This window comes from Diadema antillarum, unplaced genomic scaffold, assembly GCF_040938485.1.
Source record: "Diadema antillarum isolate AM-2024a unplaced genomic scaffold, OU_Dant_1.0 seq00000620_RagTag, whole genome shotgun sequence".
In the NCBI taxonomy this organism is placed as follows: Eukaryota; Metazoa; Echinodermata; class Echinoidea; order Diadematoida; family Diadematidae; genus Diadema; species Diadema antillarum.
In genome coordinates, this window is record NW_027271543.1 from 1,395,443 (window position 1) to 1,414,961 (window position 19,519).

At 37.8% G+C, this 19,519-nt stretch overlaps 2 protein-coding genes across 2 annotated transcripts in view; one reads left to right on the plus strand and one right to left on the minus strand.

Moving 5' to 3' along the window:
* LOC139736041 (dmX-like protein 2) overlaps positions 1–19,519 on the minus strand; it is a 134,570-nt gene that overhangs the window by 78,376 nt on the left and 36,675 nt on the right. Inside the window, exon 4 of the mRNA XM_071646786.1 lies at positions 3,874–3,955. Coding sequence (XP_071502887.1) covers positions 3,874–3,955 — 82 coding nt within the window. The remainder of the gene's footprint in view (positions 1–3,873; positions 3,956–19,519) is intronic.
* On the plus strand, positions 9,238–18,236 carry LOC139736032 (uncharacterized). Its single transcript, XM_071646775.1, has 2 exons — positions 9,238–9,283; positions 17,605–18,236. The coding sequence occupies exons 1-2, from the start codon at positions 9,238–9,240 to the stop codon at positions 18,234–18,236; spliced, it is 678 nt and encodes a 225-aa protein (XP_071502876.1).

The window sequence follows — 19,519 nt, forward strand, 5'->3', positions numbered from 1 at the left end:
ATGAAGCATACACTGTACATCACAAGTTTACTGCAATCTTTTCCACAGTTTCATATTCCACAAAACAAGAAACACCAGTATCACAAAAGACAACACATCTTTGAAATGTTCTTCTTTTTTTTTTAACTGGCAATATTGTTAGACAGTGCCTTTAAGTTAAAACTTAAATGCTGTTTCTTCCATCTCATTTGTTGTCACACACACATACACACACACACACACACACACACTCACACACTCACACATACACACACACACACAGAAACTGATTGAACACAACACAACAGGTGGATTTTCAAGCAAGACCTGCTTACATCATCTCAGGAAGTTGTGAATTTTATAGTTTTGATTCTATTTTGCACTGAACCTATCTACTTCTGATATGAACTGAATCTAAATCAGGCTGAACATTTAAAACTTGTATCAACATGTGTCCTTTTCTTTCGACATATTAACCCAAATTCACAAAGGCAGTTTCCAAGTGAAATCCAGAGTTGAAATCCAGTCCGTGGAGTATGACATGTGTGAGGTAGGCATGCCTTGCACATGCACATTTCAGTGTGCATTCATTCTGTTGGCATAACATGTATCATGCACATTTACTACTTGTCAAAATTTGTGTAATCCATATTATACTAAAGCTACTTTTGTGAATTAAAGCCAGTAAGTTATGTGTATCTTCTGAGGACTTTCACTCTGGTGAGATGACAGAAAACACGTTTTAACCTATGATCTTGATTGGAATGCAAAATGCAGCCCAAAACATTAAAGAACAAGTTCACCTTCATATACATGTGGATTGAGTGAATGCAACAATATTAGTAGAACACATGTGAAAGTTAGGGGAAAATCGGCAATCCGTTCAAAAGTTATGAATTTTTAAAGTATCTGCGCAGTCACTGCTGGATAAGAAGACTAGTACAGTGTATGATGCCATATGCATACAACGATATAAAGAAAATAAAAAGAGAATTTCACAAAACTTCATTTTTTGAATAAAGTGCACATTTCTTCGACTTGTTATTGACAAATGTTAAGGGTAATATTATTTCCCTTGCCTTCTGACAGAGAGAAGTCGAGTGTTCTTTTGTTATGCGAGAAAAGTGAAAATATGTTGAATTTTCTTTATTCTTTCTTTATATCATTGTACACATGTGACATCACAAGCTATAGTAGTCTTCTCATCCAGCATTGAGTGAGCAGAAACTTCAAAAATTCACAACTTTTGAACGTATTGTCTGATTTTCCTCAAACTCTCAATGATGTGTTCTACTAACATTGCTGCATTCACTCAACCCACGTGTCTATGAAGGTGAACTCCATCCACTGCCTGGATAATATGTTCTATATGGCAAGAAATCTCAGCAACACAGATTGGACTCCAAGCAAAATAGAAATCTTACATGATTGACATATATATTCAATGGTGATGAAAGATAATCAAGTCTTTGCATAAGGCTCTAAAAACTGTTCAAACAAATTTATCACAGAGAAATGCTTACATGAATTAATGTTACTAACACTAACTGTTTAGAGTTATTAAACATAGTAACAAGGGAAGTACTAATTTATCTTTGTGAGCAAGCTACGAGACTGACTAAATGTCCCCGCCAAAAGACTAGGGAACGAGGATGAGGATAAATTGCTTCACCTCACCAACTAAAATCATCAGGGCCATCACGATTGGGAGTCCTAGGTCTCATCAACAGAGCCATAACAACTCCTCAAATTCAACACATTTACAGATCAAAATTCTCTGATTTGACAGTAATGAAAATCAGTGAGTTTGAGAGGAATACATTGACTCAAGAAAGCTTGTAAAGAAATCCTGGTGAAGTAGGCTGGGCATCAGTTGCTGTTGTTGTTATGAATAATAACTGTTGTAGTATGCCTATCTGAAGTTGACTGGTGTCTTGGTAACTCTGTCAAAATACTTTGATCAATCAACTATTTCTACCAGTGACACGAAGTTATTGAACATCATCAAGGGCACTAACCTGGATGCCAGGACTTTTCTTCCTCTAATTATGGAGCATTAACATTTTATATTTCTGATGAACGGGACTATCATATGAGGGATGAGTTCAAATGAGGTGTTTAATGTTAAGTTGAAAGAGTAACACAACTTTAAAGTGCTCGTTGTCACAAGCAGCATTTTGAAATTCAATTGACAGGCTATAAATACATTGCAATGGCTAAGCCCTACTTTGGTTCTGATCACTATAGGTATTAGTTGTATGGCACATTGAGGCTTTACTCTTGACTGTTTTGTGGGCATTTTACTGAATTTTCAAGCAGTTGCTTACCAACATCTGTGCAATACTGAATTTTCAGGTGGCTGCCTAGACACTTTCGAGAAAGGTCCTGAACGTGAGAAAAGACCTAGCTTTTTCGCTGGCAGTGCAACGTCCCTACTAAGGAGGTCTGCGATGGATGACTCTCGCAGACTTGACTCATTTCACGTCAAACCTTGCGCATTGGTTCTCTGGATCTAGGCACTGCACAATGCATCAAAGAGTATGTACCAGAATGTGTGTGTGACAGATATGCACCTCTGGCATTCTACGAGTAGGGTTGACTGTACTTTAGCCACTCCAGCTTTCCATCGGCAGTGAGAGTATGAGACAGGAATGAGATGTACAGTGTGACCTGCAGAAGTGTCCTGAATTCTACAACCACGAATTATGGCTAAGTTGGATGATAATGGGACACCACTACAGAGAAGGAAAGGAGGGGGAGGAGTAGTAGTATTGACAGGGGTAAATGAAACCCTGGATGGTGGCCAGACGACAAAGCCTGGGATAGTGGCAGGATATCTCACTCCTCCACTATAGATAATAGCCATGCTTGCCTGTAGAGAAATGTTACTCTCATAATGTCATCAAAGAGTCGTTCTACTTTTTACCCCAACTTTTCGTCCCTCTCTAGAAATATTACAATTTTGGATTTTTTTTACTTGAATGTATGTTTCAGTGGTGTCTTTTATCTTTTATAGAATTTAAAAGATAAAAGAAAAACTCAGATTACAGATTAAACTGTTATTGGCAAAATAAATCTTAAACAGTTCCTAAAAAGAGGGAAATTAGCCAGAGTATCAGACATGACGTCTTGCCCATCCAAACACATAAAACCAAGGAAAACAGCTCAATATCATTACTGCCAGCCTCACATTAAAAAAGATGCATAAAACATGTTTTAACCTTTCAAGTAGCCAAATATGTCAGAAAAACTTAATTGAGCACACTGCTTACTATGCCCTATGGGGTATAAAGTCTAGACCAGTATAATAAGGAGCAAGATGGAGAGCTATTGTGTTTTTAATCTTATACTGATGAAAACTTTAAAAGGCAAAGTAAAATGACGACATTGTGGTTTTCTCTCCTTTTCAATGGAATATCTAAATGAGATCGAATGAGATGGATGTATCCTAGATGTACAAGAAAACAGCACATCTAGGAAACATTGACTTTGGCTTGATTCTGCCAAAGTTTGTTTCTGACCTTTCGGGCATTGAGAATTAAGGGTTTCTGGGACGAACACTGAACTAGGCTTTCTATATAGCTCAGTTGGTAGAGCACCGGGCTAGCTTCCAGATGTCTCGGGCTCGAATCCTGATGGAATCCCATTTTCTTTGCTCATTTTCCACTAATAAATCATGTAATCTATGAGATTCAACTCTGAGTTCAACAACAGGGAACAAAGTTAAAAAGTTGACTGAAGTTCACAAAATAAAAAGGAAGAAAAAAACATCAACATGTCAAAGAGGAAGTTCACATTTTAGGGCACGGGATTGAGCATCATGTACAATACCAGGGACAGAGGAAAGCCAAGGCAAAAACTATGGGCCCGGAAGGTGGCTGTCCAGGGGCTTACCGTCTTGGTTCCAGGAGAGGTTGCTGACCAGCGAGTCGATCTTGAAGCTTCCTGTCTGTTGCCACTGATACTCCAGCTTATGCTGGATTGACCCAGAGAAAGAGAGAGAGACACGAGAAATGCACCGATATTAACACAAATCCACAGAGATCAAAACAAAGGAGCGGTATAAAGTGGAGTCTTAGGGGATCATCCCATCATGGATTTTTGCAGACTTTCACTTCTTTCATTGATGTGCATGATTGCAGTCATACAATGAAGAAGGTAAAGCCATTCAATCTGATAAATAGTTTGTGTCAAAATAGATTTGGCTGACAAATTTGCAAATAAGCTTTTTTGTCACATGTAAAGACATAATACATCAAAATATAATGCCATCTTGTTGGCAATTTTAAACAAGTGTTCATACAATGTGTGGTAGGGTAGCTATTTTGGGATGAGCCACATGGTCTTATAATGTATGAGATTCAATTTTGTAAAATATGCCATTTAGAAGAATTTTGGCATTTCTTCTTGGAGTATTTCTTGTCATGACAGCATATCTTCACCTTGAATGTTCGGGATATACTGGCATTGATGGTAATCATGACAGATGCCAAAACAATGAGATGATAGTATAATGATGCTCATATAGTAGTAGTAGTAGTAGCAATAGTCATTTGCTTTGTTACACAAGTCATTCCCCTTCATATTTCAATGGTGACAATGATAATAATGTGAACAACAACTATAACCGTTCAGCATCTATACTGAATTCACCTTATGTAAATGCTGCTATTTTTGCAAGGGTTTAATTTTCATGAACTTCACGAATTACTATTAGGCCGCGAAAATAGAACACACAAAAATATTGCCACCTGATAGACCAAGTGCTAGTATCTTTGCGCACTCAGTCATATACTAAGTACATACATTTATAAGTAAAGTGGCAGAGTGAACAGACATATGCATTTATGAGAGCCTCAGTGTCACATCATGAAAACAATATCTCACAAAAACGTCTGTGACCTCCTCATTTACTAAAATATCTGAATGTAAAAATGACAACTTTTACAGTAGTTCACTGAACATGATGATCTGCACTCATCGAGGAGAAGGAAAAATAATATATTGTGAAGTGAATGAGAGACATTTGTAAACTCCATGACACCTTCAAACAAGTGTGCTTTGGAGGTGGCATAAGGTATTATCATTACACTTGGCATCTATTGTTGATCTTTTTTGGACAAGTTATTAAATTGAGAGGGTCCAAAATGGGAAAATATCATGGCATCCCTGTTCTCTTGCCTGGATAACACAAGGCAAACTTGTACACCCCAAGATTTATAATGTCATTCAAGTGCATCATCTGAGCACTTTTTTTTCCAAATCATATTTACAATTTTCCTTCAATTTCAGTCAATCAAGTTTGTCAAAGTCTGCATATAAACCAACACACACACACACACACACACACACACACACACACACACACACACACACGTAATAATACTGATGCACCGTTTAATAAAATCTCCAGGCAAGAAAGCTTAGAATTGGTTATTAAAGAGAATTTCACATAATATTTAGCATGCTTAAGAATTAAATTTCAGAAGAAAACAAGTTTCTATAAGAAAAAAATAACAAATTAATTCACATAGCTGCACCATTATTACAGTTTCAAAGGGAAGCGTTTCCAAAAGGACCCCAAGGATGCCAATTCTCACATGTGTTTACATTTCTATCATTGAATTTGATGACATCAGCAAGAGCTCAAAGGAGGGGGACACTGCATCACAGAGGCTGTCGTTTCCAGCGGCAACCGAGTGATTTGTCTCACAGCTGATGCCTTCCCTTTGAAGCTCACAACAGAAGATCTTCAGATATTTGGCAGTTGTCCTTTCCCTTTCAAGTTTCCTCACCTTATCTTTAATGTGGCTGACAATGGATAGCCACATGACCTGATTCATGAGTCTATTTTTAATCCTCCCCATCTCTCACATGAAACAGAAGTCCAAGAAACAAAATATTCACACAAAAAACTTCTTGCAGAAAAAAAAAAACGGTTGAGACAAAGGAGAGAGAAAATGCGTATTTGGCTAAGGTACAGATTATGCAAATGAGGCAACTCCTTTTATTTCATGAAACAAAAGAGAGAGGGGACCAATAGACTATTTATTATTCCAGAATTTTATCAATATTACATCACTGAGTGGAAATGAGGCAGAAAGCCAGGAATCAAAGGCAAAACGTTTTAATTTCACAATGTGCAAAGGTCAGTAAAAGAGAAATACATTGTATGTCTCCAATTACAGAGGAAACATAGCTGTTTTGGTAGTTGTTGGTTCTTTTTATTGAACAGAGCATTAAACACGCTTTCTTTGATATATTCAACTGGACTCTGGAACTTTTCATATACATCTTGAATAAGATTTTAAAGATTTGTGAATTTTGTAGTGATGGTTTGCACCTTTTTATAATAGTCTCTGCAGGTCTTAGTCTCAGAGGAAACTAAGATGTCAGCCATGAAGTTGTAGCCTTGGCAATTTTGAACAAAAAGCAACTTTTGAAAAACTGTAAAGAATTCATAACACACAGAGTTTATATTTGATGGTCTTCTTTGTATGTATACAATTGTGAATATTGCCAAACAACTACTGAAATGCACACAGTGTTTCACTGGGGTTTGATATTTTGTTTTTGATATTCTGATATAAGATATAAGAGGTAAAAAAAGTAAACTATTATAAAACCAGAAATTTTCGCATGCATTTTAATTTTTGCAAACTTTGCAAGACCCAAGATTTGCAAAATTAAAATGCACACAAATGTTCTTGTTTACACTGTATGCATTACAAGCCAGTGACAATTTGCAAAAAAATCAATGCAGCAAAAAAGGCCGTCAGCTCAAATTCGTGAAAATTTCATGCTGTGAATGTTTCTTGTTTTACAGTATTCTATTCTACTCAATAGGTAATAACTGCATGCTCTCTGCACTCATATCCGAGTGCGACACACCATAGAAAATGAAATTCTGAATTATTCACAGACATCAATTTTCGGCACCACTGCAGGTGGCATGTCTGAATGAGCCTACAGGAAACAGATAGAACTATTTATAAATCTGCCACAAGGCAATGCACTGGTTAAGACACCCCAAGAATAGTCATGATTGGCCAAGCAGAACATGTAATCATCTGACCAGTAAAGTTGTTAATGTCTGTTCTGCTGCAAGCATCCTTTCCTCCTTCTTACTTTTCTTCTTCATTTCACTGTCATCATCACCACCATCATCATCATCACCATCATCATCATCACCATCATCATCATCATCACCATCAACTTCATCATCATCATCATCACTGTCATCATCATCATCATCACCGTCGTCATCATCATCATCACCGTCATCAGCATCATCAGCATCATCATCATCATTACGATAGTTATGACTTCTTCTGTTTTAATATCATTATCAATATCACTACCCAAATCATCACTTGACTGTAGAAAATTGCACACACTCTCTCTCCATCTCTCTCTCTCCTCATGCAAGCCCATTTTGCATCACATGTTAAGCAACCTACGTCCCTCTCACACCGATATGACACTATTTGCAAACAGTGATATGACAAACTATGTTCCCATATGGCTGAATACTGTATGCCGAATATTTCATGAATATTTCACAGGTTTTTCACAAATTTTGCGAGTCATGTGCTATTCACAAATTTAAAAACGTGCAAAAGATATTAACTCTGATCACAACATGAAAGGGACATGCACGCATACAATTCTCCACTCAGTGCTGTACTCCACAATCGTGAATTCAACCACCCACAAGAATGTCGGGAAGTCCTGATTTGCAAAAAGTTGACTCGCTAAACATGACGTATGCAGTACTCATTAGCAATATTTTTCTATACTCCTTACTCTAATACCGAGAGCAGAACCTCAAGACATTGAAGTTTTCAGTGTGCTACTTTTTTTTATGAGCAATAGAAGACGATGAAGCAGCAACTCACACGAGAAGAAGAGATTATACTCACCATATGATGAAAAACATCACACAACTTTATACCCCAAATTGATATTTCATGAGGTTATTAATATTAATTTTGCTAGTCGGGTGCTATTCGCGAATTTAAAAACATACAAAAACATTAACTCTGATCTTGACATGAATGTGACATGCACGCATGCATTCTCCGCTTAGATCAGTACTTCACAATCGCAAATTAAATGACTCGGGATATTGTTGGGAAGTCCCGATTCGCGAAAACTTAGACTGGCTAAATACATGGCATAGATAGTATTCATTGGTAAAAATATGAACCTTCTGTTTTTATACACAGATCAGTGAACTTCAATTTTGGTGCAGTCAGCATCCAGAGGTGATATGTCAAGGTGCAATATATTTTGATTGGTTGAGTCATCATATTTCTGAAACTACTTTGTCTCAACTCAGGAGTCCCAGGCGTCACAAAGCTAAAATACTGTATTTCAACAGGAATTATACTTTAATCCCCAGAGGGCAATATTTCAGTAATATTGACCCCTACATCTGAAATACTGTGACTTTAACATATTCTTGAGAATGATGGCAATACCTAACTTCTTGCCCAGTCATGAATAAATTCATTCATTTGCAAAATGATGAATGGAATGCTTTTCTTGGAAAATGAAAACCAAAGCTATAGAGTTTGAATTTCAGTATATTAATCTCTGAATTAGTGCACCCATTCTTCTGTTTATAGTTTTATCTTAAAAAGAAGAAAAAAGACATCGTATGAAATGGAGAAATGCAAATGATCCACTACCTACACTATTGTGGCTCATGTGGATGGATTCTGATAAGCAGGATATTCATTCATTCTCACATTCCCTTGCCCCCTTTTCTCATTCGATGCCCCTGTTCCAAAAATACCCTTCCCGGCCCTTCACACGTAACCCCTGTCAACGTGAGCAAAAAACCACTGCAAGATTCAAAGTGGGCTGGGCAAAAGGAGAAAACCCCGCGAAACAAAAACTGCTAGAGCACACTATCGACCAATCACTGATAAGCATGTATAAGGGGGGAAAATCCCCCACCCTCTTCTCCCTTTCTTTCTTTCCCTCACACACACACACACACACACACACACACACATAGGGGGCTGGGGTTTTCAATATCAAGAGAGGGACAGCTGTGAAGTTTAGAAAGTTTGTAACATCTGCCTGACTCACTTGTACCTACAAAGAGCTCTCCTGAGTTACTCAAAGTTGGATAACATACAACTGTCCATGCTCACAGGACTTTTACCAACATTCTAAAGATTTATTCTTTACATAATCTTGCTTTTGGCTCTTTGCAACGTACAGTGGATTTTGACTCTACACATCATCATGAAGGCCCAATTGTTTGTACTGTTTCTCCTGATGCCAATTTTGGGTAAGTTGCCTTCAAGGAACTTTATTATTTTTTTTTTCATGCTATAATTTTTTTTTTGTCCTTACACCATTTTATTATTATCATTTTTCCAGGGGGAGGGGGGGGGGGGATGGTAGCATTGTCCACATTTAGGTTAGCCAGTATTGCCAGTCACCAATCTATACACTTAGGTCAAGAGGGAAATTGTAGAAAAGCATCTTGTCCAAGGATGAACACACTTATCTTTCAAATTTCAAGCCTTATCCATCATATGAGAGGGCGTTCCCCTCTCCCACCCCAACAAAAATTATTTTCTAAGATGGTGCCCTAAGGACATCCAGTGCAAGAATCAATACAATATTGTTGATAGTTGAAGGTTTTTTGTTTGTTTGTTTGTTTGTTTTTTGCATAATGTGCTTCACTTGTATTCGGTCAATTCCATTGTGACTTATGGGACAAAGTGACAATTTTTGGCAATTTCAAATCAGTATTTTGAGAAAATAGTTGCATCAAATGCATTTTTCTCAGTTCATGGTTAGATCCATCATATCACAGTTTATGAAAACACCATACTTAGTTTGAAAAGTATCATTGCATTACATACAGCAATGAAAAATTGCTGTTGTGACTTATGGGACATCTGAGGACCACCGTTTTTCATGTGGGAAAATAAGTTCTGAAATATTCTTACACACAGAGACTCTGGAAAGATATTTTCTTTCCTGAATGTAGCAAAGGGTTGGTGCTTACCCTGAGCCAAGTGGTATGAATATCTACTCATTGGTACAGTAGCAGGATAGGGAAAACCAGTGTGACTGATGGGACACAAAAACGTGACTTATGGGACGCTATCAACTACCACATTTTGAGATTGAGAGAATAATATTTACTGATGCCGGAACAAGTTTTAGAACATCATAAAACCAATCTATGACCAAAGAACATTCAGAAAATAAGCCATCTGAGAATTACACAAGCTGTATTATGGTCATAATAGTGTATCAGAAATGATACATAAATTCTGCAAAAATTGGCAATTTTCATGAAAAATGAAGGTTTTTCGGACATACTCCACTCCACGTTCACCGATGTTCACAAATGAGGTATCAAAATATCTGTTGTGACAGGCTGCTTTGAGTAAACAATACCAGATCATCTAATTAAGCTTCATTAATCATCTATACTCAATAGTTTGATTGTCATAAAATGCAACCTTTCCGTGGAATTGACCATTCACGGGTACTTGTGTTCACTGACTTTGAATAGAGTAATGCTCTTCTGAAACACAAACAAAACATAAACAAAAATACCACATAATCACTAATCAATTTCTGCAAGTATATTTTTGCAATACATATGGTATCACATTAGTTAGGTTTGACATGAAAGACAACTAAAGAATACATGATATAATGGACTCAGGCAATATAGGTTGATGCGACAGATGATAATCTGTCTGCAAAGCTGCTCTGACTTTGTATTTTCCTCAATCGCAATCATGTACTATCCTGTAAATGGAAGCCCAATTCAGATTTAGACTGCATCATGTCACATTAATATCCTGTAACCTGCATATCTGCAGAGACTTTGGATGCCATCTTGCATATCCATACATAACAATCTTTCTAATACCTGCAAATGCTGAAAAGCTGACTCCAGTGTTAGATTGGATCTCACTTTTGGTATAAAAAACAAACAAACAAACTCACACACACACACACACACACACACACACACACAACTACAAAATGTTTTATGAATCAGGTATGTATGTGTGTGTTTCACAGTGCATGCACCTAACACAAAGTTAAAAACAATTGTTCCTGACTCCAAGCAACATTTTCTAGGTACATGTACCTGCAAAACGAAGATATCAGATTCGTTTCCCAAATGATGTTCACTAATCTCCTACCAGAGTACGCATCATGATACACACTGTAGGTTCTCTGAATGGGGGCATCTCAGGGCCATCATCCTCATTCCTATGCGAGAATTCTGTGAATATTTCTGATCACCATAAAAAAAATATTGTGATTTTTCGTTTTGCGCTCTTTCATACATAGTGCAATTCATCACTAGCTCATCAGTCATCAGCAAGGCTTGAATAATGACCAGAGTTTGACCAATGACCAGGCTTAAGCATGTGCATACAAATTAAAAGATATCTCACCAGCTCTACTCTGAAATTTTCTCAGGTTCAAGTGAACCTGGAGCAAATAATAACTGAGAAGATAAGATAAAAAAGAACAATTATATCTCGAAGATGTGATGAGCCAAAAACGCAATTATATCTCCAAGATGTGATGCTTTTATTCTTCACAAATTGTTGCACTAATGCATAAAAAATATCACTCTTTTGTGATGCAAATTGTGATGCTAATTCAATGATTAATTTTATTTGATGGCCACACACGTAAACATATCAAGATTTGGATCACAATGTAAAAATTGTCTGTGAATTCTCAATGACTCCTCTGGCCGCATGGATGCGAAACCTATTTTGTGGATTTCATCAAGTCCACGACATTCGGATCCAGCTCGGGTGACATCTCCCCGTCAATAGAGAGGTGTGAAAGCAAGGGAGATGGTCCCAATTTAAAATGCAACATGTGGTTTCCCCTGGAGAAATCTGGACCAGTGTGTCATCAGTATCTCATGCCAAGGGGACACACACACACACACACACACACACACACAAACACACACACACACTCACACACTCACACACACCGGATGATTGATTCTAGATGAGATATTGGCTCCCCCTTTAAAGGCCGCACGGCGGCCATTACCAGCATATGGGCACGGCTGGGGGCACTGAAAACAATCTAGGTTTATTGCGACTGAATATGGAGATTAATGGAGTGTCCACTGTGTGGTCATGGGATGCCAGGCATGATAGATGAGATCCCAATGTAATGTCTGGGAGGTTGCATCTATAGGTCATATGTGGAGTTATTACAATGAATTTATAAATAAATGCTCCAGAGCAATTTGAATCGTTTAACACCATCATCAATCTTGTAATATCTTAATTTGTGTTTTCACACTTGTTTCAGTCTTGTTTGCTCTCTCACCTTAGCTAAAAAATTGAATTGCCTATGTGTATTTATTTTCATTGTGGACTTATTGCATATCATAAATGTTCACAACCGTTTCAACTGTCAATGACACATCCTGTCCTGGTAGCCCATTTTCATGTTAGCATGCCAGCTGAAATGAATACTTGGTCATGTTCTGCTTGCTTATATGTACCCCCTAGCAGAAGCAGGGTTCCCATTCATGGCACTTCATGTTCTCATTTCAAAGTTTGAAATCACAGTTGAAGAGCTAATCCCATTTCCTAGCAGGGTCAAGAAATTCTAAGGAAGTTGTAGTGATGGACCTCTTGACAAAACAAGATTTGAATGTGAAGTGGTCTGAGAAGTACAAGTATTCTGACTTCTTAAGTGGCGCACTGAGGCCTTACCTTTCTATAGGTCTGAAGTGGGTATTAGAAGTATTGCTAGATCTCACTGTAAACTCCTGCTGGAATTTCATTATTATTGTTATCATTATTATCATTATTACTATTATCATCATTATCATCATTATTGTCATTAGTATTATCATTATCATTATTATTATAATTATTATTATCATTACTATCATTATCATCATCATCATCATCATCATCATTATTATTATTATCATTATTATTATCATTATTATCATTATTATCATAATACATGGCATTTCTGTGATATAGCCAAAATATCTGCCACATCAGCCTTGACTGTAAGTGTAATAGTTCACGGTCACACAGGGAACAGAGAGGGATGGAAATAAACTTTGTGGCCTGGCACACAACCGCATGACAACATCCAGAGCTTGACACCAGTGGCGGATCCGGAGGGGGGCGCACCGTGCGCATGCCCCCTCTTTATTTGTTGTTAAAACAAAAGAATTAAAAAGAACAAATGAGATGAAACCCAGAAGTAGCACCAGAAATATTGTTTGCGCCCCCCCCCCCCCCCTTATTGGAATTCCTGGATCCGCCCCTGTGACACTGAGCATTATGTCATATCAGGGGAGTGAAACAGCGCAAAACTCCGTTATGCAATACAGTGTCTTCTTGTCTTCAGTACCCTTTTCTCAGTGTCCATGTCTGGGCATGGCAGTTACTGTAAAAGTGGAAATTTTTGCAGCAAGCAAATTTTCGCACATTCGTGCAACCAAAAGTTAGCACAAAAATAAAAGCATGCAAATATTTTTGCATGCCATGTGTTCCAGTAATTCATGTCCTGATTCTGTGGAATTACAAACACACAAAATTCCACTGTCAGAAAGACCACACCTCAAACCCTCATCCAGTTGCTGAACAGGCTTTGATGAGAAGCACTGTGGAAGTAGAAGAAGTAGAATTCATCTTACCCAGCCAAGTGCAAAAAATTACCCACATGAAAATATTCACTTTTACAGTTAGCCATTCAGTGCTCCCTCTCACTCTCATTCTCTCAGTATTCTTGACATAACATCTCAAGCATGTAATTCCTCTGTAAACTTCTGAACAAATATGTTTGTTATGTTGTCATATTAGTACACTGGAGGTCCCAAAATATGAAAATCACGCTTGCTACAGTATATCTTTTTACAATGTTGGTAGTATTCTGCACATTTCCCCAAGTACTAATGTTTGCCTATCTTCTTCTTTTTTTCTTTTTTGCACGTTTGACTTGTAACAAAATGTACTGAATGTTATATCTGTACCATGCAAACTCAATCAATCAATTAATAATCAACCAGTATCATATGGCTCATGGTTCTGCATCAAGTAATACCCATATGCAAATTACCCAACACTGTCTGTTCATCACTCTGATATTATCCCATTTTCCCACAAAAACAAAAACAAAAACCAAACTAATACTTTATTATGATGCTGAATGTTATTTTGTGCAGTACTGAAGGAAGTGCTCAGCAGAGCAGGAAATATTGAGTGCCTTGATGGCCCACAACAGAGCTGTGGTGTAAACATTTTGCAATAATTGCAACAATCAATCACACACTTTATCGTTCTCACAGAAATCAATGTCTACTCTGTAGTTTCCCTAAAGCATTAGAGTCATATCAGGGATTCCACCTCCCTGGTCATATCTCAGTTTCCGTGCATCACAAACGAATCCAACCCTCATGAGTGTAACATGATCATAAAACTTGCAGTGCTGAAATAAAGTGCGTTCAGAGAACCTACATAAAAATGTCGGAAATTTATTTACTTTTCTATCAATCTTGATAGCTAAATCTGCTGGAAAGCATCTGCAAAGAAATTTGTTGAACAGATCTGATCAAGCTTATTCAAAGATGCAGATAGATAGAGGCAAGGAGCACATGCACTTCTTTCACTGTAAATCCAGGCATGCGAATATTAAAAAATACATATATCATCAAAGTCATGGGCATATTGAATAAAATAAAATCTGGCAGTGAGTATGCGTAGAATTGCAAATCTTAAATCCGCATGGATCTGCTGCAGACTGTTACCAAGAATTAATTCAAGTTATTGCAGAATTTGAAGATTAGCAATAGTTATTTTACATATTTTTCTTTGAATGGAAATTACTTACACTAATTTTTGACCAAAATTCATGATATGTGTCTGCATACAAACAAATGCAGGCTTTGTGAGGTGATGATATGATCATCTCATCTAATGTACATATCATCCCTGAAGCGTCAAGACCTCATATCTCAATTAGCATATATAAATGTTTAAAAAAATAAAAAATATTGATTTAAGTTTTAAAATGGAACAATTATAGATATAATCAAAACTGATGTTTCTACATTCTTTTATGTCAGCATTTATGGTGTGTGTTTTGATAAAAAAGTGTTGTGAAAATTGAATTTTTTTCTCTCTTAAAAATTCATGATTTTGTGATATAAAGCTTTGTCACCCCAGGGACAAGATGTGCCTGTGACTGATATCATTTTCATCATTTTCCTCTTTTTTTTAAGGAACCTTCAACATTCTGTTTGTTTGACTAGATTTATCGAAGCTAACTTCGAAATTGAAGGAGTTTTGCTCAAACAGATACGAGCACAACATGCACACATTTGTAACAGAGGAGCTAAGGGACTGTATGAAACACTCATCTCTTCACGTACCACCTGATGCTTGAGATGCTGTGAAATGAGTCATGTGACCACAAAACAATTAGCACAGCTATATGTGTCATATCATTATGGTCCCCAAGGCTGCACAATATGAGCTCAGAGGCATTACCTAAGCAGACTTCCTCAGACAGGATTGTGCCTAGTCTATTACAAAATGATCAGACTCAAAAATTATTGATTTCATCTATAATTGAGATCCCCTACTGTTCGTGTTGAAGGTTGGTGTTTGCCTGTAATGTAAATTCAGATGGTAGTTGCTGTGTCCTATAATTGCACTGTAAATTATGGATATGAAATAAGCTGACAATATATTATTGTTAAGCAGGCTTAAAGGGAACCTAAACCCTACGGTCAAATGACACAATGTAACTTTTATCAAGTCTTCATGATTCAGTAAAAATGAAAAAAAGGAAAAATTGTTGAGAAAAAAAGGCAGTCACAGCTTTTCAGAAATATAGCCATCAAGAGAAGTGTGATTATCCAATCTGGGACAACTTGTGGAAAAGTCTTCACTGAGTCAAATCAATTTTGTAAACTTTAGATTACATGTAACTTGACATGAGGGTTTGGGTTACCTTAAACCTTGCTTCAGCATAAAATATTTAAAGACAAACACAATTTTGAGGTTTTTTCTATTCCCCCTTTTTTTTTGGGGGGGGGGTAGTGTATTTTCTTTACAGTCATGATATATCGATGTACATTTGTAGCAATCCAAATACACAAAGGTCTAATGAAGTAAACTGACATAGCAACTAAAATCATTTCATTCACTTAAACATTTTTTCCCAATTTATTTTCATGACTAAATCTCGACAAAATTATGATTAAATGGCAGTTTCTCATCTGAAATCCAACTCAAATTTTCTTGATGGGCTAAAAGTAAATTTAAAGTAAAATACATTTCCAATAGAGAGTAAGGCAACTTTCCTTTGGTGAATTGCATGAAGCATTTAGGCAGTCCTCTGCTTTGGAATAACAAGATAAAAACACAGATAAGTGATGATAAATCAATCTGGTAATGGGAGGAAAAAACACTGTATCTTGCAGCCCTACTCCTCATCTTTCGACTTCCTCCACACACATACTAGGTCTGAAACCTAAAGACTAATAATGTGTCGGTGACAGCAAGTGATCAGGGCATTCTCAAGGCAGCTACTACTGTGTTCACATCTTGTCGCTAGGTGTCGCTATGAGACCTCTCTTTCTCACTCCATGATCTCACTCCTCAAAATGTCAATTAGATTTACGGGGAGATGGAGTGGCCTACAGTCAGAGCTAAAGTGTGTTTGTTCGTCGTCCTCATTTTTTTTTTCCTATTTCTTTCACAATCTCATCACCCCGGTGTCCTTCCACTATCAGTCAATTCATTAAAATGGGACTTATTACTCATTATGGGTCATCCAGTAAACAGCAAGGGGGGAGGGGAGGGGAGCACATGGACTGGCTCAGTGTCAAATCCTCACCTCCTAGCTGTAGGGATTACATGATGATTAAGATATTGAATGGACCCGATTTTGTCAGATCCAACGATTTCCTCAGATTACCAAAATATGTCGCCCTTAATTAATTTCCAGTGCTGTATAAAACTCTCCCATTGCTTATCCTTAATCCAGCTGTCATGCTACACGATACAAGTGTGATTTTATATTCTGTCATCTCTCCCTCCCCCTCAAAAAAAAAAGAAAAGAAATCCTTTAGCTGCATAATAATAATGACATATAGAAAGTATTTAAACATTTATATATTACAAAAGGAAAAAAAGTCATCAACAACATCATGTTTAAATCTTTCATGGTATTTGTCTCTGTCTATATTTTTGCCTTCTCTCTCTTTCTAGTCTTTTCTTTATTCTCCACCTCTCAGTATCTCTTTTTCTCTCTATCACTCAGTCTCTGACACACACCCACATTATATCTATTAACCCGTTGAGGACGGGCTGATTTTGCTACAACATTTCCCATAGATACCTGCCCGAGTATACTCAGGACTTGTCTTCAACATGCTAATATTTTACCCTAGGACAAGTTGCAATATCTTCATATTGTTCAATAACTATAACCCATTCATATTCTTATTTCCTGAACATGAACAACTAAGGATCTTCGAATAATTCAAAGAAAACTTCATAAGAAAAAAAGTACACTTTCTCGCACTGACAGCATTGTTCTTTTGTCTCTTTCTACCAGCATGCTCTGCTCAATTTGACTGGCTCTGGGCAAGGAGACGAGGTAATGTCATGGCTCCACAGCGACAGTCATCTTTTGGCTTCATGGCAGTCAGCACCACCCCGCAGCCGTCCTTTGGTGGGGGCAAGCAGAAGTCCTGGAGGCGAGTCGGTGCCCCTGCCAGCAGCATCGACACCATCGCCGGAGATGTGGCAGGCGGTGCCAGCTTCAACCCCATTGAGTCTGTACCACCCATCGGCGACAGTGGTAGTGCGACCAACACCGTGGGCACCGGTGACACCTCCACCAACGTCGACGGGAGCGAGTGGATTTCACTCGGCAACGGGAGAGACTATGGGGGTAACAGCGGAAACAACGGGGGTGGAGGCGGCGGTGGAAATGGGGGCGCCTCTACCGGCACCAGTGGTGGAATGGGTGGCACAAGTGGTGGCGCCGGTGGGTCTGTTATTGGAGGAGGTGCTCTGGACCCCTCTTTGGATGACACCATGCAGAGCCTGAACAAGGCGTCAGCAGGTAGCATAGCTGGTATTGTGATTGGAGTCATCATTCTTCTGTGCGTACTCGCCGGCGTTTCCTTCTTCGTCATGCGGCAGGTACACAGGAAGGTCCAAGTTGGAGGAATGCGTGCATAGATGGACAACACTAACAAACATTATAAAATAGACTAGATCATTTTTTTTTCCACCACATTCTTGAAGACCAGAGTCAAAGTCCTGGTAAAACTGTGCTTCCAGTTGTGAGAATCCCAAGATGTAATTACTGCCAGTAAAAATGTCCAGAATCTCTCCAGCACAAAATATTTCAAACCTCTTTTATGATCAAAAGGAGGATGTTGGAGAACGTAAACAATGCAAACTGTCATTGTTCCTTCCTTTCACGGAATGCTTAAGGCTCACCGTCCTTATTTCTCAACTTGCCTATGATTGCATATTTCATTCATTGAGTCACTTCATTTTCAATCTTCACTTTCTAGCTCTTTTCACGCTTGCTACTGCGACTACTTAAGACTATGCGATCTATGCTGGCTCTATCAACATCACTAACCTTAAACTGTGAGTTGACTCTGAGTTGTACTTTTCCAAATATCACAACTGTCATCTACATTTTTTCTATGTATCTTTCTCCTTCTATCACTCTATAAGCCTCTCTTTCTATCTCTCTTTATATCTCCATTCCTCTCATACCATTCTGTCAGTCCAAACAATTTCCTCTCTTCCTTCCACCAACATTTCTTTCACATCCCATGATAACACACCAGTGCCAGGTATTCCCCTTGTGCTTCAAACTATCAGCAGCTCAAGCAATCAAGAAGTCATGCCAGTTCATTCTGATGCCATCACAATTACATACATCCTGTACCATTCCTAAACCTCGTCCATCTCTGTCGTATCAGCCACTAAGCTTTCTCCACATTTCCTTTTGGTAACTAGTGATCACGGGATGCATGCTTTCTCTCGAGTTGGCATCCTGCCCATTAACATGCACGAGTATTACCCAAAGAAGCACTGCCATTTCTGTAGAAGATCACATTACCAGAATTGAAAAGTTCACACATTGGCCTAATTATTAAAATGTATTTTGTATATCTACTTTATAGTTGCTGCTTGTAATAAAAGATAATATTTGAATGAATTACATGAGTTTCCTATCCCTTGCTTGGTACGCTACACTGCTGCTAACAATTTCATTGTGACAACAGCAAAGAAACATGCAGAGTCTGTACACAACTCCTTCAATTAGTTGCTTACGATACTGTTCACCAAGTACATTGTAGAACAAGCACTTCACTACTTTTCTAGATGCAAGCACATGTATTACATATTATACTTTGATCAACTCTTACAACTTATTTATTTTACTAGCTCTGTGTCATGTAGTATAATATACGCATACACACAAATATATAAAAATACAC

Excerpts from the sequence above, each read along its gene's own strand:
- LOC139736032 (XM_071646775.1), top strand. The coding sequence starts at position 9,238 with ATGAAGGCCCAATTGTTTGTACTGTTTCTCCTGATGCCAATTTTGG. Across the intron at positions 9,284-17,604 it reads TCTCCTGATGCCAATTTTGG|CATGCTCTGCTCAATTTGAC; the intron begins GTAAGTTGCCTT and ends TCTTTCTACCAG.